At 56.1% G+C, this 22,611-nt stretch overlaps 1 protein-coding gene across 2 annotated transcripts; it reads left to right on the forward strand.

The window, feature by feature from the left end:
* Nucleotides 1–29: 29 nt before the first annotated feature.
* Nucleotides 30–22,044, forward strand: KIF1C (kinesin family member 1C). Of its 2 annotated transcripts, XM_059046666.2 has the most exons (23): nt 30–203; nt 1,896–2,016; nt 2,275–2,407; nt 2,803–2,882; nt 3,200–3,379; nt 4,008–4,073; nt 4,801–4,979; nt 5,074–5,185; nt 5,641–5,718; nt 5,869–5,934; nt 6,026–6,101; nt 6,527–6,605; nt 6,809–6,954; nt 7,957–8,126; nt 8,237–8,316; nt 8,445–8,520; nt 12,538–12,617; nt 13,443–13,537; nt 16,935–17,018; nt 17,400–17,586; nt 17,726–17,798; nt 18,606–19,220; nt 20,807–22,044. In XM_059046666.2, exons 3-23 carry the CDS (start codon nt 2,302–2,304, stop codon nt 21,488–21,490), a joined length of 3,312 nt encoding a protein of 1,103 aa, XP_058902649.1. In that variant the 5' UTR covers nt 30–203; nt 1,896–2,016; nt 2,275–2,301; the 3' UTR covers nt 21,491–22,044. The 2 variants fall into 2 exon arrangements, with proteins under 2 accessions (XP_058902649.1, XP_066877292.1); XM_067021191.1 differs by lacking the exon at nt 3,200–3,379 and having other exon boundaries at nt 83–203.
* The last annotated feature ends 567 nt before the right edge of the window (nt 22,045–22,611 follow it).

Genomic DNA, 22,611 nt, shown 5'->3' on the forward strand with positions numbered 1-22,611 from the left:
TGCCCGGGCGGGCGCCGGCCGCTGGCGCCGCTACTGCCGCCGCCCCCGGGGCGCGAGTCCGCCGCCCGCCGCCCGGGGACCCGGCGAGGGGCGGGGGCAGCCCCGAACCGTCCCCGGATCGCCCCTGCTCCCGTCTCACGCTTCCTGGAAAGTTTGGCCCTTTGCACTCTGCCCAACCGCTCCGGGAGCCCCGCCGCGACGAGGTGAGAGCTGTGGGAGAGGGGGGGTGAGGGAGGGGACGCCCGCGGAGGAATGTGCCGGGCTGGGGGGCGGGGAGCCGGGGTCCCGGTTTTCACCACCCGGCGGGGGCCGGCTGGCCGCGGGAGCCGGGATCATGTGCTATTTGTCCCGCGGAGGCGCAGAGAGGTGCCAGGCCCGGGGCGGCCGTCGGTTGGCTGGACCGGAGGACACTGTCCGCATGGCCTCCCAGAAAGGCCGGGACGGGGGCCTGTGTGAAAACTGCTGGGTGAGCAAGGTGCAGGTGGCCCTTAGGCCCCCTTTCGGGTCGCTCGGCCTCACCCCAGCCGCGGCTCCTCCCTGTACCCCACTGACCCGTTACGCTGCACCAGCTGACCACTGTACCTCTCTCCTGGTCCATTACCCCGCCATCCACCAGCAGTGCTACCTCATTCCCTGCCCCGTTAGCCACAACGGCGTTACAATTGCGTGTCTCCATCAGTGTCCTTTCCCTCCCCTGGTCAGGGTCTGGGGGTCAGGGCTGTTCTTCCTGAGACAAGCCTCTGTGGTTTCAGCTACTCCCTTCCTGTCCTGGGACAGAGCAGCTCTCTCACCCCTCCCATGCCCTGGCCAGAAAGGCTGGTGAGGTGAGGCCCAGCAGGACAGGGGTTTGAGGCCCTTTGGGGCCACAGAAGGGGGCTCAACATCTCTGATCTCTCTTCACAACCCTCCACCCTGTTGTCCGTGGGTGTGGGCTGCTCAGCCTCTCCTCCCAGGGTGTGGGCACCGGATCACCCACATTCCTGGACTCCAGCCTGGCACTTAACCCCAGGGCAGTGGATGCCATAGCACTAGCCCCAGGCTGGAGCTGGGACCTGCCTGCTTCCTTTCCCTTCTCTCTCTCTTCATGGGGATCCTACTGCTATTCTCCCTTCCCATAAACACAGGTATTCTGGATCCTCCAACAGAGGACCCTGGTGGTTGGTAGGATGGTTACAGGATGACCCCACCCTCTCCTGCCCATTGTCCTGGGTCCTAAGGAGGAAGTGCTGGGGGCTGGTCAAGGGGTTTGGGGCTTATAGGCAGGCCCTGTGGATCCCAGTTCTAGGCTGTACCTCCAGCCATTGGACTTTGCCCATCAGCAGTCCCTCCCTCTGTGTGGAGGTTATGGACCCTAGGTGGGAGCTGGTTTCTACTTCTCCCTGGCTGACCCTGTGCGGGAATTTTAGGGCAGGTCTTATGTTCGGGATTTTCTCTCATCTTGTTTCTTTTCTGGGCTTCCAATTTGTGCTTTTCCCCTACCTGTTTAACATTTCTGTGTTTGGTGTCTTCTGTGTGTCCTCTTCCTTTTCTTCCGTTATTTCCTTGGTAGCATGACCTCAGTCTTCTTGTCTGTCTCATTTTTTTTGGTGTTTGGGACTTTCTGCCTCTCCTCTCCCCGCTTCCCACCACCCTCAGTGTCTCTGCCCATGTGTCCCTCTCTCTGTCCAGCTTCTTTCTCTCTTCTCTCTCTGAACGTTCAGTGCACTTGTGAGTGACGAGGAATAAAAATATCACCGTCCCTGCCCTTGGATTCACATTGCATTCGACCACTCCAGAGGAACAGCCATCCTCACCTCTCCTAACATTACCCCCCACCCCTTGTCCTCCAACCCTGGAGCCCCAGACACACCTCTGGAGCCACGGGTGCCTCCTAACCACTCTTCCTCCGCAACCAGGGTTTCCGCTACAGCCCCAGCTGGCGTGGCCAGGCCCCCAGTGTAGGATGGGGCTCCTCCTACGAGGGCCGGTGGCAGCCAGAACTGATACAGCCCCCCTGGTCTGGGGCCAGGACACCAGGTAACTCTGGGGTGACATCCCAGGTCCCTGCTTGCTGGGAAAAGGCTGGGGAGAGAGGCAGGAACACCTCCGGGAGTCCCTGAGGAGAGTGCCATTGGGGAGGAAGGCCAAGGAAACAGAAACTGGGGCCTTGAGGGGCTGGGTAGCCGGTGAAGGGGCTGTGGAGAGACTGGTTCCTGGGAGAAGTTGGGAGGCAGTGGGTCCCCCAGACACTGCCTCCCAACAGCTCTGACCTCCTGTTCTGTCTCTGTCCTCCAGCTGAGGAGGGTGGGAGTATCTGGAGCCATGGCTGGCGCCTCGGTGAAAGTGGCAGTGAGGGTTCGGCCCTTCAACGCCCGTGAGACCAGCCAGGATGCCAAGTGTGTGGTCAGCATGCAGGGCAGCACCACCTGTGAGTGAGTCCCGGGGACCCGTCTGGGCACAGGCAGGGCAGCCTGGGCCCGCTGTATGGGCCGAACCAGGAGGAGGGCCGTGCTGGGCACGGAGCAGGTGCTAATTGTAAGGAAGGCGGCTGGGACAGGCTGGCCTTTCCGTGCTCCCAGTCCCTGGGAGGGGGAATGTTGGCCTGGAGCCCTCCATTGCCCAATCCAGGGAGGCAGCTGGGAGGGGGGCGGGTCCTGGGAAGCCAAAATTAGCTTTGGTGGCTGGAGGGGGTGGGGAGTATTAAAGGGGAGAGATGAACTAGGATAGAGGTGGGGAGTGGGACACCCGGCCTCTGAGGGCTTGTGAGGAGTGGGCAGCGGTTGGGAGTACCTGACCTTGGCCTTTGTGCCTTTGCTTTCTCAGCCATCATCAATCCCAGACAGAGCAAGGATGCCCCCCCCAAAAGCTTCACTTTCGATTACTCCTACTGGTCACACACTTCGGTGAGGTTGTTAGGTTGGGGGAAGAGCTAAGCGAAAAGGGACGGGGGATTCAGGTCCTGGGGAGGGGGCATTGCTGGGAAATAGGACCTCCAGGGAATTGGTTGGGAGGACCAGGCCCTTGGGTGGGGGTGGGTAGGACCCTGAACTTGTGACTAGGACCAGGATGGGGGAGGCAGGATCCCTGGGATAATTTAGGGCTGGCAGGAGACTAGATAGGATCCTCAGGGATGATTAGGACCGTGATCGGAGTGGGGGCACATACCAAGGACAAAGTCATGTAGGGTTCCTGCTGTCTTTCTTGCCCCCCTTTCACGTAGGCCGAGGACCCCCAGTTTGCGTCTCAGCAACAGGTGTATCGGGATATTGGAGAAGAGATGCTGCTCCATGCCTTTGAAGGCTACAACGTGTGCATCTTTGCCTATGGGCAGACGGGGGCTGGGAAATCCTACACCATGATGGGGCGGCAGGAGCCAGGGCAGCAGGGCATTGTGCCCCAGGTACACTCGGGGCCTGGCAGGGCGGCCAGGGCTGAAGCATCTTCAGCTGCCCCTAGGGGAGTAGGCTGGGTTCTAAGCGTTGTGGAGCAGAGACCTGGCTCTCTGAGGTTGTTAGTAATAGGGAAGGTGATGGGGGATGAGGTTGCCTCCAACCTGGACATCAGGGCCAAGAAGGCTCAGTGAGAACAGCCACACCTTTGGCGGCAGAGCGCCCAGGGTTTGAACCTTGTTTTTATCACTTACTGCTGTCTTACCTTGTCTCGTAATTACTTGTGAGTGTAGTTCCCGTGTAGGCTTGTGTACCATAGTCAAGGTGTTTACTGTAGGAAAAGCCAGTTGTGGATAACTGAGAGTTGACCATAATCTCCCTCACTGTAGGGTAGTGACTTTGCATACAGGCTCCGGGTTTGCATTTTGGCTCACTGAATACTAGCCTGTGACCCTGGGCAAGTGTGAACCTCTCAAAGGTTGCTTTCTCATCTGTAAAATGGGAACGATCCCATCCCTCCCTTGGGGCTGTGGTAAGGGTTAAACAGGGTCACTTGAGACCTGGCCTGGCCTGGGTGCTGGGCGCCACAGGTGTGCCATGAACAGCAGCATCTTTGTGCTTCTCTGTGTCCCCCTCCAGCTCTGTGAGGACCTCTTCTCTCGTGTTAGTAAGAACCAGAGCGCTCAGCTATCCTATTCTGTGGAGGTAAGCCCAGGTCTTGGGAGGGGGCTGGGAGGGGAGTCACAGTGTCCCCTGGGTAGGGAGGAGGTAGGCAGAGAGATTAAGACCAAGTGTAGCCTCTGGAGTCAGGCACCCTGGGATCTACTCTAGGCTTCACCAGTTAGTAACTGTGGCTTTGGGCAAACGATTTCTCTCTCGGCTCCTGAGTGTGTCTATCTGAAATGATAATGATCAGGCGTCTCCTCCTAGGGTTGTTGGAAGGCTCAGTGAGCTTGCACACGTAAAATACTTAGCAACACATAGTAAACACTCAGTGTAGGTTACCTGCATTATATCCAGTGGAGTTCAGGTTAAGTTTCACGTTGGGTACGGTTGTTAGCTTTTTTACTTTAAAAAAAAGTTATTTATTTATTATTCATCTTTGGCTGCATTGGGTCTTTGTTGCTGTGCGCGGCTTTCTCTAGTTGCATCAAGCGGGAGCTTTGTTGCGGTGCACGGGTTTCTTGTTGTGGTGGCTTCTCTTGTTGAGGAGCTCGGGCTCTAGGCACGCGGGCTTCAGTAGTTGTGGCTTGTGGGCTCTAGAGCGCAGGCTCAGTAGTTGTGGCGCACGGGCTTAGTTGCTCTGCAGCATGTGGGATCTTGCCAGACCAGGGCTCGAACCCAGATCCCCTGCATTGGCAGGCGGATTCTTAAACACTGCGCCACCAGGGAAGCCCAGCTTTATTACTGTTTATCTGCTTCTCCCGCTCAGGTGAGCTACATGGAGATCTACTGTGAGAGGGTACGAGACCTCTTGAACCCCAAGAGTCGGGGCTCTCTGAGGGTCCGAGAGCACCCTATCCTGGGCCCCTACGTGCAGGACCTGTCTAAATTGGCTGTGACCTCTTACGCAGACATTGCTGACCTCATGGACTGTGGAAATAAAGCGCGGTGAGGCAGGCTGATGGGGCGGAGGGCAAGGGAGCCGGGGTTAGGAATATGAGGGGCCGGACCCACTGACCATTCCTTCCCCCCGCACCCCCAGGACTGTGGCTGCCACTAACATGAATGAGACCAGCAGCCGTTCCCACGCCGTCTTCACCATTGTCTTCACACAGCGCTGCCACGATCAGCTCACTGGACTGGACTCAGAGAAGGTAGGACCCCCTGCCCCCACCAACCCACTGCAACTCCATCCCACCTGGTAACAGACAGAGATGTGATCAGCGGGCCTTGCGTCCTCCCTCCCTGTCCAGGCTTGGTTGAGTGCCTCCTCTGAGCTTCCACAGCCCCCCGTGCTTCCCCTATCAGATCAATGGGATAGTCTCCTTTTGCATGTTTGTTCTTTTAGCTAGGCTCCTTGGGGCAGGTCTTGGAGCCCACTGTCTGCCTTGTCGCGGCACACAGTGGGCATATGAATATCTGTGATTGAATAAATGAAGAAACGGTCAAGTAACCAAACCCTCACCGTCATCTTGTGTATCCCCCTTCTGTCCCCCACTCCTGGCTTTCTCCATCCTTTGCCAACTGCCTAGTCCCCTTGCTGGGTGTTCCCTTGATATGCCTGCCCCGCACTGACCCAGTCGCCTCCTGTCTCTTTCCTCTGACCCAGGTCAGTAAGATCAGTTTGGTGGACCTTGCTGGCAGTGAGCGGGCTGACTCCTCAGGGGCCCGGGGGATGCGCCTGAAGGTGAGGGGCTTGGGAGGGTCAGACAGGGCAGTGTCGGGGGCTGCGTGCCGTGGTCTCAAATCATAACCTGGGACTCTGGCTGTGGGGGGAGCGGGGGAAGGGGATCGGAGTGGGAGAAGAAGGCCTCATTCCCCACGTTCCTCTTGCCAGGAAGGCGCCAACATCAATAAGTCCCTGACTACTCTAGGGAAGGTGATCTCGGCCCTTGCGGATATGGTGAGACCTGGGCGTGGGAAGAGAAGGGGCTCTGGGAAAGCGGACAAAGCGGGTGGCCCACCGTAACCCCCTTCCCCCTTCCGTCCCTCAGCAATCAAAGAAGCGGAAGTCGGATTTTATCCCTTACAGGGACTCTGTGCTCACCTGGCTGCTCAAGGAGAATCTGGGTGAGGGGCTTCTCCTCTCTGTCCCTCTCTGCCAACCCTGCCACCAGCCCTGCCAGCCCCCTTTTGATGCCAGTCCCATTGACACCCCTGGAACCTCAAATCCTCCAGTGGTCCGTTGACTCTCCCCCGGATCCCCAGGGGCATCCTTTGAAGGTGTCCTGATGCTGAGGTCAAGGCCACACCCTCCCTGCCAAGCTAAGGGCCTCACTGGCTTGGCCACCCATGACTGCTCTCTGACCTCACCCCCACTTCCTCTGACCACCAGATTTCACGATCAGCTCCACAACTCTTAGCTTTACCCTACCTTGGACAGTGACCCTATTGGACCCCTGCCTGAGCAATGAGGCCCCCCTGACCCTGTGACCCAGTCTGACTTTTCTTAGGACCCTGCCCAGCTCAAGCTTTCCCCTCCTTTCCATTCATAGGTGGGAATTCACGCACAGCAATGATTGCGGCCCTGAGCCCCGCGGACATCAATTATGAGGAGACTCTTAGCACCCTCAGGTGGGGCTCTAGTAGGGGTGGGGCGGGACGCGAAAAGTGCCAGGGGCTCAGCGGTGGGTGGCTCAGGACCCTCCCAGTGAGATAGCGTTGACCCTCAGCTCTACTGCACTGTGATGAAACCTGGGAGGGAGAGGGAGTCGGGCAGCAGGCCAGGGTCACCCGTGTCTAGGCCTCACTGGTCCCACTCCTCCCTCCTCATCCAGGTACGCCGACCGCACCAAGCAGATTCGCTGCAATGCCGTCATCAACGAGGACCCAAATGCCCGGCTGATCCGCGAGCTGCAGGAGGAGGTGGCCCGGCTTCGGGAACTGCTGATGGCCCAGGGGCTCTCCGCCTCCGCCCTGGGAGGTGGGACTCTGGGAGGGGCAGCTCGGGGAGGCTCCTTGGCCCCGCTCATCCCTCCTCATTTGCCTTTGCCCAGGCCTGGGACCAGGGAGGGACCACTGCCCAGAAAGCCCAGCAAGTGCCCCTTGACTTAGATGCAGATGTGGAGAGGGGACAGGTCACGCCTTTAGGTGTTACAGAGCTGGGAGCGACTGATCCTCCTGGGGAGAGGCAGGCAGGATTCAGAGGGACCTTGACAGGCTCCTGGAACTACTGAAATGACAGGAGCAGGAGTAAATGGCAAGTCATGCGTTTATGGTTTAAACAGTAAGTTATTAAGAATAGGCTGCTGGGCACCTGCCGTGACAGAAGTTCTTGTGAAACATTGGGAATTAAATTGACCGTAAGCTTAATAATAGTCAACAGCGGACTAATTTCTGAAACGTAAGGCTCAGCCTCCTTACTGTGAAATGGCATCTGTATTAGAGAATCTGTGATCCGTGGCGGCTGTGTCCGGTGTGGACTCTGCATTCCGTCTTGGGGTCCATCCCATTGAGGAGTTGGGGTGCTAAGGGGCACGGTGGGGAGAATAAGGGTTCTTGGGAAGAGAAGGTAGACACGATGTTGGCCTCTGCACATTTGAAGGGTAGTTTTGCAAAAGAAAAAAGCAGTTTAGTCTTTCTCATCCCAGAGGGCAGAGCTAGAAACAGAGTTAGTTACATGTAACATGGGGCAGATTTCAGCTAAGAAAAGTTCTCAGCTAAGAACTTTCTGATGGTATGAGTCATCCTACCGTGGAAGGAGCTGGCTACCTTGTTCAGTAAGGAGCTTTCTATCCCTGGAGGGGAACAAGCAGAGACTCGGTGTCCATTTGTCACGTCTGCAGTAGGAGGGCTCCCTACTTTGTGGAGGTGGACCATGGGTCTTCTGCAGTCCTTCCAGGCTGGTCCCCTGTGAGACCTTCTCTGTTTCCGATCAGTTCCATCTTTCCTTGGCCTCCTTCTTTTACCTTCTTCTCCCTCCTAGGCCTGAAGGTGGATGAGGGGAGTCCCGGAGGTGCTCTGCCAGCTGTATCGTCTCCCTCTGCCCCAGCTTCGCCCTCATCCCCCACAGCACACAACGGGGAGCTGGAGCCCTCGTTCTCCCCCAATGCCGAGCCCCAGATTGGGCCTGAGGAGGCCATGGAGAGACTGCAGGTGGGAAGCTGGAGCTGGCAAGGGGTGGGGCTCCGAGGGCTGCTGGGAAGCACCCCCTGGGAGGTGCTTGTCCCAGACTGACCTGATCCCTGCCTGTCTTGTGCCCCCAGGAGACAGAGAAGATTATAGCTGAGCTGAATGAGACCTGGGAGGAGAAGCTACGTAAGACGGAGGCCTTGAGGATGGAGAGGTGTGAGGGTGGGGCCGACAGCTGGAGCCCTGGAAGGAGTGGGGTGGGAAGGGAAGGTCAGGCCCTGCAGGGGAGGGGTTTGTGGGTACCCGTGACAAGACCAATATTTGCCTCTCCTTTGCCTACAGAGAAGCGTTGCTGGCTGAGATGGGGGTGGCTGTCCGGGAAGATGGGGGAACTGTGGGCGTCTTCTCTCCGAAGAAGGTGAGTGAGGAGGCCTCGGAGACTCTGGATGCTGAAAGAAAAGGGTTGGGGTGGCAGGGTCATGAGTTCTAACTCTGATCTCAGGTCTCCGAATTGTCCCTCCATCATCTCTGTCCCCACTCCTGCCCCCTCCTCTCTGTGTTGTCCGGCCATCCCTGTCTTCTCCCTCTATCTAGGGACCACAGGATGCCAGGGTCCCTGCCCTTAGGGGGATTTCAAGAGCTGCTTAGGATCTAGGTATTTATAAACAGAAACCCACACATGTGTGTGTATGAGTTCATGCATAGAATGTATCTCTGGATTTATAAGAAACTGGTTACGGTGGTTACCCCAGGGGGAAGGGAGAGGACCTGGGAGATTGCAGGTTGGTTGGGATGGCGACTTGTCCACCGTGTGCTCTTTTGTTATCATTTGGATTTTGTAACCTGTGTATGTGTTAGCTATTCAAAAACAAGCAGATAAACGCAAAAAAACCTGCAAAGTACGTTTCAAAAGGATAACTTGGGAAGGCAAGACTGTAAAAGGAATAGGAGAAGAGTAAGCACTGATCTGAAGGATATCGATTGTAAACGCAGCGAGAGGTTTAAAGATGGAAGCGTCAGTGCAGTCTGGAGGTGTATGGAAACTGGTTTCCCGGAGAAGGTGGTTTGGAAAGTGGAGCCTGAAAGATGGACGGGGGGTGGTAGAGAGGAGCAGAGAGAACATCGGGCCGAGCAAATGTGGGGTATTGTGGGCCGAGTGGGGCGCACCAGCACCTGTCACGTGCCCGCTGTGTAGTAAGTGCTCAGTAAGGCTTTGTGGAGAGGAAGGAGGGAAAGCAGCAGGGCAGGAGTGATCGGGCTCTGTTGGAGGCAGGAATGGTATTCAAAACCTTTAGCAACCAGCACAGCACGGGGACCAACCAGTCAGAGTGGGCGCTGGCTTCTGACGGCCAGCACAGCCGTACCGGTGCACACTGGTGAAGCGGCGATGCAGAGGCCAGTTTGGGCAAAGCAGGAACTTCCAGTCCCAGCCCTGGAATGGAGCCAGCCACGCCTGTCAGGGCCGTGGTACGAAGCATCATAGGATCAGGCTCTAAGTGAGACACACCTCTTCCAGGCAGTGGGTTACTGGAAGGAGACCCCTCCGATTTTCATACGGATAAGGCGTCTGGGTGACTGAGCAAGCAGGGACCATTGAACAGGGATCCAGACAGAGGAGAGGGGTTTGCCTGGGCTGAGGCACGGCCAGGGGCGAGAGAGCTGTCGGTGGGTGATTGAGGGCGGCAGGCAGAGCTGAGGGGTCAGGTCCGGGACTGGGCACCCAGGGCTTTGGGATCCCCCAGAGGCGCACATCTGGGAGGAGGGACTGCAGGGGGCTCTCAGCGTGGCTTGCCAGCCACCTGGGGGTGCCAGGTACCTGTGGAGCTTCTGCCACAGCTGCAGGGCTAGGGAAAGGTAGAAGGGGATGGACAGGCTGATGGATGGGTTTTCTTTCCTGGAGAGGTTCACACTGCAGGGTGCCACCTGCTAGAGCTTGGGATCAACAGGAGGGGCTTTTGTTTTGTTTTGTTCTTAGTTGTTCTTGTAAAGGTGGCCCGCCCCACAGGGAATGTTCACTTCGTACAGTGAGGTGAAAAGGAAATCTCTTTCCTTCCCACCCTCGGGTTCCCCTCCCAGAGGCAAGTCCTGTTGCTGGCTCCTGATGTGTTCTTCTAGAGGTAGTCTCTGCACGTACAGGCGCGTGTTATGATCATCCACATACGCATGCGCACATCGCCCCTCTTTGCCATGGTGCTGGTTCCATACTTGATGTGTTACTTTTTCACATATCAGTGTATCGCAGTTCTGTCCGTTTGTTGTTTTTTTTTTCCCACAGTGTCAGACTATTCTATTGTATAGACGTAGGATAATTTTTTTTAACCAGCTTCCTACTGATGGACATTTAGGTCGTTTCCCATTCTCTGATGCTATAAACAATGTTACAGAAGATAGTTTTACTAATAGTCTGCTGTCTGTAGAACGTATTCCTAGAAGTGGAGATTTGGGGTCCACCAGTAGTCAGGTAAAACTTTGATCTCTTCTGCCAGTGTGCCTCCAGAGATTTTAACCATGCCCACTTATACTCCCAAGAGTATCATACAAGAGAGCCCATGTTCCCTCATCGTCTTCAACTTTTTGATCTTTGCCCATCTGATTGGTAAAAAAAAAAAGTGTCTTAGGGGAGGTAACTTCTGCATTTTCTCCAGGTGGTGAGATAAGTTTAAAAGTCATGTGGATTTCAGAGAGAAAGCTGTTAGACTCACAGGAGAAACGGGTTTGGTGGGGGTGACTCCAGCCTAGGAAACGTGGAGTGGAGAATTGGGTCCTTGGGGCAAAAGCTCCAGTTTGTCCCAGAGAGAGCCAAGGGCTCTTGGCCTCGCCACCAGGCCTGAGGACTTCCTAAGTCAGTAATTTTCAAACCTGGCTCGGAGCTTCCTTGACAGGGAATGGGGAGTGGGGGGCAGGACTGGACTGTGGGTCCCCTGCCCCCACCTCGGCCTGAGCGGCTCTCTTGCTTATCTGCTTGACGTGTTAGGCTTCTAGGTAAGGTTTCCTGTGAACAAAGGGTTCCAGGGCTGAATAAAGATTGAAAAGCACTGCCCTAAATCATGTCCCCTCTCCCGAGGGATAGATCGCTTTCTGCTTCCAGGACCCGTCCGTGTTTGCTATTCCCAAGCAGGCCTGACGCTGCAGTGTCAGGAGGGGCGTGGTCTTCCCTCAGGAGAAGAGGAAGTGTTACAGTCGTCGTCCTCGGAGAGGCAGATATACGACGCATCCACTGTGGACATAGCCTTGGGCTTCCTGTTCAGGGGGCTCCCAGAGAAATACGGGGCCTTGACAAGCGCTGGCTGTCTTCCCCTACACCCTGTGCTCCCCTGCCTCCGTGCCTTTGTTCAGACTGCTCTTTCACCTGCAACACTCTTCCTTCTTCATGTCCATGTCCTCCTCATCGTCAGAGACCAGCTCCCATACTGCCTTTTCCATGAAGCTCCCCTGACCCCCATGAGCTCCCATTGGTCTTCATTTTATTCGTTTTTGTGTATGAGCCCCTCCCAGGATACAGTGGGATGAATGAATGAATGAATGAATGAGCTAAGTGAGGGCGTGAAAAGTTCAGGAAGTCTGTTATGAGGCATGTGTTTCTCACCTGCAATGGTGTTTCCACGCCAAGTCTTATCTCCCCAAGTTGACTCTGACTTCCTGACCGATGGGGCAGCAGCCTCTGGGTGTGACTCATCTCTCCGTCCTGCCGGGCACCTCAGTGGGGTCTTGCACGTCGAAAGGCCACGGTATATCCTTGCAGAACAGAGGCAGGGGATCTTGTGTTCGGGTGGAAGGCTTGGGAAAGCTTTGTGGAAGAAGTGGCATTTGAGACGTGAATGGTTTTGACAGGTGGGGATGGGGGTGGGGCCAGGAGGGAGGCTGTTCCAGGCGAGAGGATGGGCAGGGATGAGCCTGGCTTTTTGGAGTGAGTGCTCAAGAGTCCGCTGGTTGCAAGCACAGAAGGGGAGAGGGGACCCCGGAAAGGGGCTTGGATAAGTGGGCTGGGGCCCTGCCGTAGAGGAGGCCCAGGAGTACTGGCATAAAAAGCAGACTCAGGTCAGGCAGGCATGCGGTGCGTGGGCTGGAGAGGTCTGAGCAGTCCCCTCTCGAAGTGGCAAGATATATTTTGAGGGAAGAAGTGATGAGCCCTGGGGCCAGAGGGAATACAGGGAAGGCAGAGAGAGGGCAGGTAGCTTCTAAGGTTTCGGGTCAGGGAGACTGGCGTGTCCAGGTGCCTCTGAAGAAATGGGGCCTGGGGAGGGACTAGAAGGGTGGGGACATCTTGTGTGCTAGGAGAGGGTGGGTCAGGCTGCCCCGAAGGCATTGGGGTAAGTGGGAGCAGGAGGGGGCGGGGCGCAGCGGGGAGCCTGCAGGGATGTCTGCCAAGCACCTTCCCTCCCTCTTGGCCGCACCCCTGGCGGCTCTCCCCTGACTGCCGCCCCTTCCCCCTCAGACTCCACACCTGGTGAACCTGAATGAAGACCCCCTGATGTCTGAATGTCTGCTCTACCACATCAAAGATGGTGTCACCAGGTAGCGTTTGCTGGGGCCAGTGGGGCAGCCTCTCCTTTTAGGGTGTGGTTGCAGAGGGAGGGCCACGCTGGCGACTCCCTTCTCTAGTGATCTCCTGGGGACACCCCAGGTCTCAGGACAGCTCCTCTGCAGCCCTGTTAGCTCCAGGCTTCCTGAGAACTTGCTGAGCCTGCCTCCTCCTCGCTTTGGTGTGGGTGACACCCCTCCTGGGACCAAACCAACCCAGCGCTGGCGGGGATAGGTCCTGATCTCCTGGGGCAGAGAGTGGGTGGGAGCTTGGACCACTGCGTTCTTGGCCCCCAGCACCACTGCCTGGGCATCGCTTAGTGGGACCCTCCCTTGGGGTGGGAGAGAGAAGAGAAACATAACCCTGGCCCCATGCTGTTGAGGGCAGTGCCCACATGACAGGTCACTTCGCTGGGGCTCAGCGCCTCCAAGGTCACCTCCTGGAGTTAAAGGGGTGAGGTTGCTCCTTCCTCTCCCGACACAGGCTGTTCAGCTCTTCTTGGTGATCATCACGGGAAGGATGCAGGAACCAAGGCTGAGGGCACCCACCCCACTCCAGGTTCCCTTCCGCCTTTGCTGTATAACAGGGAGGATGTGGGCTATGGAGCCAGGCAGATCTGGGCTCACATCCCACCTTCACCACTGCCGGGCTGCATGACCTTGGGCAAGTTACTTACATCTCTGAGCCTCAACTTCCTCATCTGTGAAATGGGAATAATTATACTTGGCTTACTGCGTTGGTCGAACTTGTGTTCGGAAGGGGCTCGGTGTATGTATGACTGGCACATGCTCAGAAAACGTTGGCCGTTGCTTCCCCAGGGTCGGCCAGGTCGATGTGGACATCAAGCTGACCGGGCAGTTCATTCGGGAGCAACACTGTCTGTTCCGGAGCATCCCTCAGCCAGACGGAGAAGGTAATGGCTAAGGGGGTGAGACTGGAGTGACCAGACAAGGAGAGAGACAGGTCCCTCACTGGATACAGAGCCCTGGCTCGGGCACTGGGAGTGCAGCCGCTGCGTGAGAGGATGTGTCCTCGCCCTGAGAGGGGCTTTGAACTCCTGGTCAGCAGTGGGGGCCCTGCTATCTGCACCTGCCCTCAGGGCGCAGACTCTTGTTATGAGCTGGGAGTGGTGACGGTCCCAAAGGCAGAAACAGAAGACTGTGGCTTCAGAGGGTGAGGTTTTGGGAAGAGGAGATCCTGCCCTCTTCCTTAATTTTTTAGCCTCAAATAGCACCCTGGTCATTTTTTATGAACACTTGTAGGTTTTTCAGTGGGATATCTGAATTTATCTCTGAAAACCTGATTATCTATGTGGCTATGACTACAAAAGTTTCAGGCAGTTAGTCAGCCCATGTCTCCCTTTGGCTCCAAAACTTACAGAGGTTTTTAGCTGTTTTTGACCACAGCAGCAAAAACTTTTAGGAATCACAAGCCCTCAGGGTGTGGGTAGTAGTCTGACAGGTAACAAAACAATGTTCATGGTTAAGTACCACTTAGGGCATATTCTGAGGTCACCCGTTTTGTTCTGGTTGGGTCTTTTTCTTTTTTTAAATATTTATTTATTTATTTGGTTGCATCAGGTCTTAGTTGTGGCAGGTGGGCTCCTTAGTTGCGGCTCAAGGGCTCCTTTAGTTGTGGCTCACCTGCTTCTTAGTTGTGGCACGTGGGCTCCTTAGTTGCGGCAGGTAGGCTCATTAGTTGTGGCTCACAGGTGCCTTAGTTGCGGCTTGCTGGTTTCTTAGTTGTGGCATGTGGGCTCCTTAGTTGCGGCAGGCAGGCAGTTGTGGCTCACCGGTTTCTTAGTTGCGGCACATGGGCTCCTTAGTTGCAGCAGGCGGGCTCCTTCGTTGTGGCTCAAGGGCTCCCTTAGTTGTGGCTCGCCGGCTCCTTACTTGTGGCATGCGAACTCTTAGTTGCGGCTCGCCGGCTCCTTACTTGTGGCATGCGAACTCTTAGTTGCGGCATGTGGGATCTAGTTCCTGGACCAGGGATCGAACCCAGGTCCCCTGCATTCAGAGCGTGGAGTCTTAACCACTGCGCCACCAGGGAAGTTCAGGTCATTTTTTTTTTTTTAATGGACTGATTTGGGTTCAGTTGTGCCCAAGTGAAGTCAAGCTCTGGGAAGTGAGTCGGGCAGGGAGGCTGGCCGTGTCACACCTGAGCTCTCCCTCACCTGGAGCCTGTGCTATGTGCCGCAAGTCTGATGCTTCTGGGTGACAGGAGACAGGGCACCAGTGGTCAGCGTGTGTTTTTGGTTTTGTTTTTGTTTTTGAGTGTGTTTTAAAATAAGAAAAGATGTTCTCGTGTGGCCTGAAGCTCAGGTTGAAGACCTGCCCGGCAGACTTCAGTTCCGGTTTCTGGTCAGTGGATTAACGCAGTTGTTCTGGTCTCGTTCAAGTCCCTAGTGGCAGCAAACGCTTCCGGCTCTGTGGGCTGCAAGCTCTTGAATCCGTTCAGCCCAGTGAGTTATTGCCGAGTTCCTGTTCTGCAGTTCCCTCAAGCCATGTGCTGGGGTGATACCAAAACTACACAAGGCCCGTGGAGGCAGCCCACCCTCGGGAGCTCAGGGTGTGTTTGGGGAGGTGACAGGCCCGAATAGGTTACATCACAGTGGAAGCAGCAGATGGTTCTGTGCCCCCAATAATGGGGGCTGTAGAAAGGGTTAGTTCATTTGGACCTTTAAGATTTGACACTTGACCAAAGACGCCTAGAAGAGCAGGCAGCACGGATAGAGGTGTGAACACAGAAGAATAGTTACTACTTACCATCTACTTTGTGCCTTGGCATTTTCGCACGTAGCTCACAGGTGAGGGAGCTGAGGTTCCCAGGGGTTAGGGAATTTGCCCGAGACTGCACAGCTAGAAGATGGCAGAACTGGATTGGAATGCAGCATGGCAGACTCCAGGGACTGTGCTGTGAGTCCTGGGCTGCCTCGGTTCAGATCATTGTGGGTTCGTGTGGGTTCTCACCTGGCCCCATTTCCCTCCATAACAACTATCCCCGCCCAACCCTGACTTTAGATTACTTGCTCAATTACTTGTTTATCGTCTTTCTTACCAAGTGGAAGTGATTTCTGTAAGAGCAGGCATTTTGGTTTTTATCTCTCCTGTATTTCCAGGACCTAAAATAGTGCCTGGCATATTATAGGGATGCAATATATTTGTGGAATGGATGGATGAATTGGGGGTGTGGTGGGAAATAAGGGCGGGGATAGACTGGTACCCTTATAGCCATCTCGTCCTCATCTCTGCCACCTTCTTCCATTGCTGGTCACCGACGTGGTGATGCTTTAGCTCTGTCTGACATCTTCTTCTTCATCGTTTCTGCCCCTTCATCCAAGTTTCCCTTTAAGCATCAGCTCAGGAGTTACCGCTTTCCCACAATCATTTCCAGTCCTCTGCCCCTAAGCCGAGTTACTCTTTGCTATTTTTGTACTCCTACAGCGTCCGTAGGCTCGTCTCTGCCTTACGTTACCATTCATTCTGGTTTCTCTGTTCCTTGTAAGGTAAATGAGAACTCTCTTTCCCACATCACTTTATTTGAGCCTTTCAGCCACTCTGTAAAGAAAGACTTTGTTATCCCATTTTATAGCTCACAGAAATCGGGTGACTTGCTTAATGTCCCTCAGCTAAGGAGTCATAGAGTCTGGGTCTTTGGAATACGGGGGCCCTTCTGTGACAACGGGGCACCGGTCCTCAAGGACAGGGAAGTGCCTCGGGCATCCTCGTGTCCCAGCAAGCAGCAAGCTTGGTGATTTGTACAAGGAGCACCTTGAGAGGTGTTTGGGTTGGATTGACTTTATCTCCTCCCCTGAAGATAGTGATCTTGACTGAAGATAGTTGACTGTGACTTAGGAAGATTAGTTAGGTAGCAGTGTGCAAGATGCATCAGACAGAAGTGGGGCTAGGAGCCTGCTGGAGGAATCCAGACCTGGCCAGCAGCAGTGTTGTTTGGGAAGGAAGGAGTGGTCATCTGGAAGGCAGAAATGACAGGGCCTGCCGACCAGCTAGACCTGAGAGACCACGCCCTCTGAGAATTCCGGGCTTGCTAAGCCGCTGCTGGGGAGGCTGGCAGAGGGTGAGAAGGGAGCCCCCTTAGAGGCTTCTGGGAACTGTAGCCAGGGCTCTAACCCTCCTCTGCTCTTCCTTTCCCGTGCTGCCTGCCACCAGAGGGGCCATGGCACCCCTGACAGGTACTGGGTGGTGGGACTGGGGGTGTGTGTGTGTTGGGGGGAGTGCAGGGTGGGAATCTGTGACCATACCCCTCCCCCCCCAGGTCTGATCGCTCCCTCTCCTTTCTCCCTGCCTCAGTACTGGTCACCCTGGAGCCCTGTGAAGGAGCCGAGACCTACGTCAACGGGAAACTTGTGACTGAGCCCGTGGTGCTGAAGTCAGGTAGAGGAGGGGGCAGTGAGCGTCCTGGGCCCTGGCTGTGCAAGGAAGAGCTTCTTGGGTGACTCCTGGGCAGGAGCCAGAAACAAATAGGAAACAGCGTGGGAATGTGAAGACGGAACTGGGAAGGGAAGAGAGAGGGAGTCACGGTTTGGTTTGTCTCGCTGCCTCAGGGCAACAGGAAGAGGATGGCAAGCTCCTGATTTCCTTTGGCTGTCAGGGATAGGGCGGTTCCTGGGGTCAGCTAGGGGAGCCTTGGCTCCAGCCACTCTTGGACTTGGGGTGCTGGAAGAGATTGTTTTGGGGCTCCTGGGATTTGTGGGCATGGGGAGCGGTGTGCTGCCGTGGGAGAGTGAGTCCACTTCTCCACCCTCCTGTCTCCAGGGAATAGGATTGTGATGGGCAAGAACCACGTTTTCCGCTTCAACCACCCGGAGCAGGCGCGGCTAGAGCGGGAGCGAGGGGTCCCCCCGCCCCCAGGACCGCCCTTCGAGCCCGTCGACTGGAACTTTGCCCAGAAGGAACTGCTGGAGCAGCAAGGCATTGACATCAAGCTGGAGATGGAGAAGAGGTGCGTGGGGAGGGTGCTTTTGCCCCAGAGCCCTGCTGACCATCCCTCCCAGGTGCCCAGCCCCCAGCGAGCTCCTGTTGTCAGACGCCCTATGGAGGTGGCTCCAGAACCTCTTCCTCCCCTCCTCACCCAATCCCAGGCTGCAGGATCTGGAGAACCAGTACCGGAAAGAGAAGGAGGAGGCTGATCTTCTGTTGGAGCAGCAGCGGCTGGTGAGGGGCTGGCCAGGGGTGCAGTGGGGCAGGCAGAGGCGGGAGGTGAGCTGCTGGGCACTGGAGCAGCCGGCCTGGCAGAGCTTCAGCCTGACTCTGATTTTGGTCACACTGCCTGAGCCAGAATGGGGAGTGGGCCCGGGGCTGGGGGGCAGAGGTGGCATCTAGGAGAAGGGAGAGAAATGTGACCCAGGGAGGAACCCATGCAGGGAACTAGGGTTCCTCCCAGGTGACTGGGGCTTCCTGGACTCTAGCTGAACCTGTACCACCTTTATGATTTTTACCAAATCCAAGTACCGCCCGTGTTGTTATTTACTTAAGATTGTTCTTTGGGGACTTCCCTGGTGGTCCAGTGGTTAAGACACCACGCCCCCAATGCAGGGGGCCTGGGTTCGATCCCTGATCAGGGAACTAGATCCCGCATGCCGCAGCTAAGACCCGGCACAGCCAAATCAATCAATCAATAAATATTTACAAAAAAAAAAAAAAAAAAAAAAAAAAAGATTGTTCTTTGAATGGATTTACTTTTAAATCTTTGACCGCATCCTGAGCGATATATACACACAAAACCCATACTTGGTACGGCTGCAGCTAATACTCCCTTTCTCTGTGCCACACGCTCCGAGCGCATTAATCCTCAAAACGTGTATGTGAGGAGGTGCCATCATTACCTCCGCTGTGCACACCAGGAGAGGTTAAGCCGTGCACCCAGCACCGAGCCGCTCTGACCACAGTGTTTGCATGCCGCTGGGACACATGGCTCTGGGGTGCCCTTAGCCCTCTCCCCGTCTGTCTTCCCTCTCTCAGTACGCGGACTCTGACAGCGGGGACGACTCCGACAAGCGCTCCTGCGAAGAGAGCTGGCGGCTCATCTCGTCCTTGCGCGAGCAGCTGCCGCCCACCACGCTCCAGACGATCGTCAAGCGCTGCGGCCTGCCCAGCAGCGGCAAGCGCAGGGCCCCCCGCAGGGTGTACCAGATCCCCCAGCGACGGCGGCTGCAGGGCAAAGACCCCCGCTGGGCCACCATGGCCGACCTGAAGATGCAGGCAGTGAAGGAGATCTGCTACGAGGTGGCCCTGGCCGACTTCCGCCACGGGCGGGCCGAGATTGAGGCCCTGGCTGCCCTCAAGATGCGGGAGCTGTGCCGCACCTACGGCAAGCCTGAGGGGCCCGGGGACGCCTGGAGGGCAGTGGCCCGGGATGTCTGGGACACGGTGGGCGAGGAGGAAGGCAGCGGAGGTGGAGGTGGCGGCAGTGAGGAGGGAGCCCGCGGCGCAGAGGTGGAGGACCTCCGGGCTCACATCGACAAGCTGACGGGGATCCTGCAGGAGGTGAAGCTGCAGAACAGCAGCAAGGACCGCGAGCTGCAGGCCCTGAGGGACCGCATGCTTCGCATGGAGAGGGTCATCCCCCTGACCCAGGTAGGACGGGCCCTGCCCCGCTTTTCCCCCGCCTGCATCTCTCCCCTGTAGCAACCTGAACCTCCCACCTCAGAGTCCAGCCTCCTTCCTCCTCTTCCTTTAAAAAATCTTATCGAAATTTAACACAGCATAGCTTGTGAATCACCTGCCTCACAATCACCAGGGCACTAACTGAAAATGCAGATTCCTGGGTTCTGCCCCAGACCTACTGAATCAGCATCTTTGGGGACACATCTGCATTTATAATAAGTACCCCGGGTGGTTCTGAAATGCAGTGCAGTTTGAGAACCACTGATAGAAAGGGTACAGTCCTTAAGTTACCACCTAATGAGTGTTCCCGTAGGTGTCCACACTTAGAACCACCCCTCTCCTGGGTGAGCCTTCCTTTACTCTGGTAGCCGCTGTGTCGAGCACTTCTGTGTCACCGTGTAAACCTTCACAGTGGCCCTGCGAGTGGGAGTGTTACCACCTACCCGGTTTATTCACTCAACAAGTAAATAGTTGAGTGTTTACTGTGTGCCGGGCATCGTGCTAGCTACTAGGGTTACTTACAACAGACAGAATTTCTGCCGTGCTCCCGCTTGCCTTCTAAAGGAGGATGACAGGCAGCCAGTCATAACAGCAGTCATGGCTGTTGAAGGCTTATGGCTCCAAGTGCAGCTCTTGCCCCTCTCCTCACTCTCCCCTCTCCAGACCCTTGGGTCTCCTTGCTGCTCCTTGAACTTGCCGGGTGCGCTCCTGCTTCAGGGCCTTTGCACCTGCTGTTTCCTCTGCCCAGAATGCCCTTCCCTCTCCGAGCCATAGAGCTCGTTCCTCAGTTCCTTCGGGTGTTTCCTAAAATGGTAACTTCTCTGTGAATCTCTTCCTGTCCTTTCACTGCATCTACCCCCACTCTGGCCTCCTGTCCTTTTCCTTGCTCTGGTCTTTTCCATGTGAATATATATTTTTATGTGTATAAAATACATACATATATACACATTTATATAAAAAATATATAAAATATATAATACGGTACTTAGACATAATGTAAATAATATATATTAAATAACTTACGTATTTATATTTAACATTTTATGGAAGTACAGCTTATGTACCATACTATATATTTTTCTTATTTATTTATCAACTGTGTCTGTCTCCTAAAATGATGGCAGGTATTTTTCTTCCCTCTTTGTTGACTGGTATATCCCCAGGGCACGTCATTTATTCAGCAGTATTTGCCGAGCGCCCACTAGGTGAGACATGGTAGAATTTCTCAGGCAATCTTACAACAGCCCTGTGTGATAGGTACTGTCATTGTTGATGACATCTTACGTGTGAGGACACTGAGGCACGGAGGCTACAAAGCTGGAGGTCCAGACCCACAGCTAGGAGGTGGCAGACCCGGACCGAGTTGGCCACCTGACTCTGGGTCCGGGCTCCTAAACCAGTGTCCCTCCAGCTTCCTCGTCCCCATGCCTCTGTCTCAGGACCCCTGGACGTCCCGCTGCTCCAGGGCCTTCCAGCTTGCCCTCCCGAATCTGCACGTCCTCAGGACTCCACTCTCCTCACGTGCCCCCTTTTCTCTCACCCCCTCCCCCTCCCAGGATCACGAGGATGAGAATGAAGAAGCTGTTGAGGCCACGTGGGCCCAGCCCCAAGGGTCTGAGGCAGCGGAGCAGGAAGCCCCCAGTGACCGAGCACCTCCCGCGCGGCCCTCCTCGCCGCCCCTGTCGAGCTGGGAGCGGGTGTCGAGGCTGATGGAGGAGGACCCCGCCTTCCGTCGGGGGCGCCTTCGCTGGCTCAAGCAGGAGCAGCTGCGGCTGCAGGGACTGCAGGGCTCCGGGGGCCGGGGCGGGGGGCTGCGCAGACCCCCCGCCCGCTTCGTGCCCCCTCACGACTGCAAGCTGCGCTTCCCCTTCAAGAGCAACCCCCAGCACCGCGAGTCCTGGCCGGGGGCGGGGGCCGGGGAGTCCCCAGCGCCACCCCAGCCCCCCGAGGAGCTCACCCCCTCTCCGGCCACCCCTGCCCGCAGGCCCCCAAGTCCCCGCAGGTCCCACCGTCCCCGCAGGAATTCCCTGGACGGAGGGGGTCGGTCCCGGGGAGGGGGTTCTGCACAACCCGAACCCCAGCACTTCCAGCCCAAAAAGCACAACTATTATCCCCAGCAGCCCCAACCATACCCAGCCCAGAGGCCCCCAGGGCCCCGCTACCCCCCATACACTACGCCCCCGCGGATGAGACGGCAGCGCTCAGCCCCTGACCTCAAGGAGAGTGGGGCGGCCGTGTGAGCCCCGCATCTTGGGCAGAGAGGGCCTGGCGGAGCCCCTCGCTGGGAGGAGATGCTGCTTCCCCAGAAGCCCTGGGGCAGGAGGCCCCTAGAGACCAGAGAGAAGGTCCGAGTAGGTGATAGAAGATGTAGGGGTAACTGGGCCGGAGGCTGAGGGAGGAAGGAAGAGGGCACGGAGCTGCCAGGAGCGAACCAAAGTGCAGGAGAGCGATGGGAAGCTGCCTCGGGGCTGCCCCTTGCGGGGGGGGGGGTTCCCACAAACGCTGCTAGGGTGGGTGGGGGGCTGGGGTGCCGCGTAGTCGGTGTTTGACTTTCTTTTCAAGTGGGGGCAGAGGGGAGAGAACCTAGAGGGGGGTGAGGTCTCCCCCCTCCTGGCCCTGTCTGTCTGTCCGTCTGTGGTGGGTTTCTGTTTCCAGGGAGGTGTGGTGGGATCACAAGTCATTCCTCCCCCCTTTCAGGCCTCCTGCTGTATTTGGGGGACCTGGCTGGTGTCTGGTTTGCCTGGGGTCCCTGAGGATGTGGGACCTTCCAATAAAGGATGGAAAACAGAGGGAACTTGTGGCTGGCGGTCATTTGGTTTTGGTTTTCAATGGAGGTTTAGGTTATATAAAAGTAAAGTGCACAGATCTCAAGTGCGGCTCAGTGAAGTTTTGTGTAGGTCACCACTCAGGTTAAGGTAGAAGAATGTTTCCATCATGGTTTCTGGAATGTTCAGCATCACATCTCCTCTTGAGTGTGTAACCCATTCCTTATATCCCTTTCATTTTTGCTTACCCAGTGTCTCCATCTCTGCCCCCCAAACTGCTGTCATTGTCCTGGAGGGAGGTGAGGGAGGGATGAGAGGGGAGGAGGAGGGAGTCTCAGCCTGGCAGTGCCCAACTGGCTGTTCCTAACAGGAAATAGAGGGATTGGGGGGACAGGGCGGTGGGGGGGGGTCTGCGTCTTTGAATCACTTAGCTATTTGAAAGGTCTCCCAAGCAGCCACAACTTCCCCAGGTTCTGTTCTGTCTTGGGCGTGTTTTACAATGAACGTGTTGATCAAGCTTACAGCACCCACCTGATTATTTAATCCCGTTCGTGTTTCCTGCCTTTTATCAGGGCACATTTAGTATTCCAAATAGT

This window comes from Kogia breviceps, chromosome 19, assembly GCF_026419965.1.
Source record: "Kogia breviceps isolate mKogBre1 chromosome 19, mKogBre1 haplotype 1, whole genome shotgun sequence".
Lineage (NCBI taxonomy): Eukaryota > Metazoa > Chordata > Mammalia > Artiodactyla > Physeteridae > Kogia > Kogia breviceps.

Excerpts from the sequence above, each read along its gene's own strand:
- KIF1C (XM_059046666.2), top strand. The coding sequence starts at position 2,302 with ATGGCTGGCGCCTCGGTGAAAGTGGCAGTGAGGGTTCGGCCCTTCAAC. Across the intron at positions 3,380-4,007 it reads AGCAGGGCATTGTGCCCCAG|CTCTGTGAGGACCTCTTCTC; the intron begins GTACACTCGGGG and ends GTCCCCCTCCAG. Across the intron at positions 5,719-5,868 it reads CCCGGGGGATGCGCCTGAAG|GAAGGCGCCAACATCAATAA; the intron begins GTGAGGGGCTTG and ends TCCTCTTGCCAG.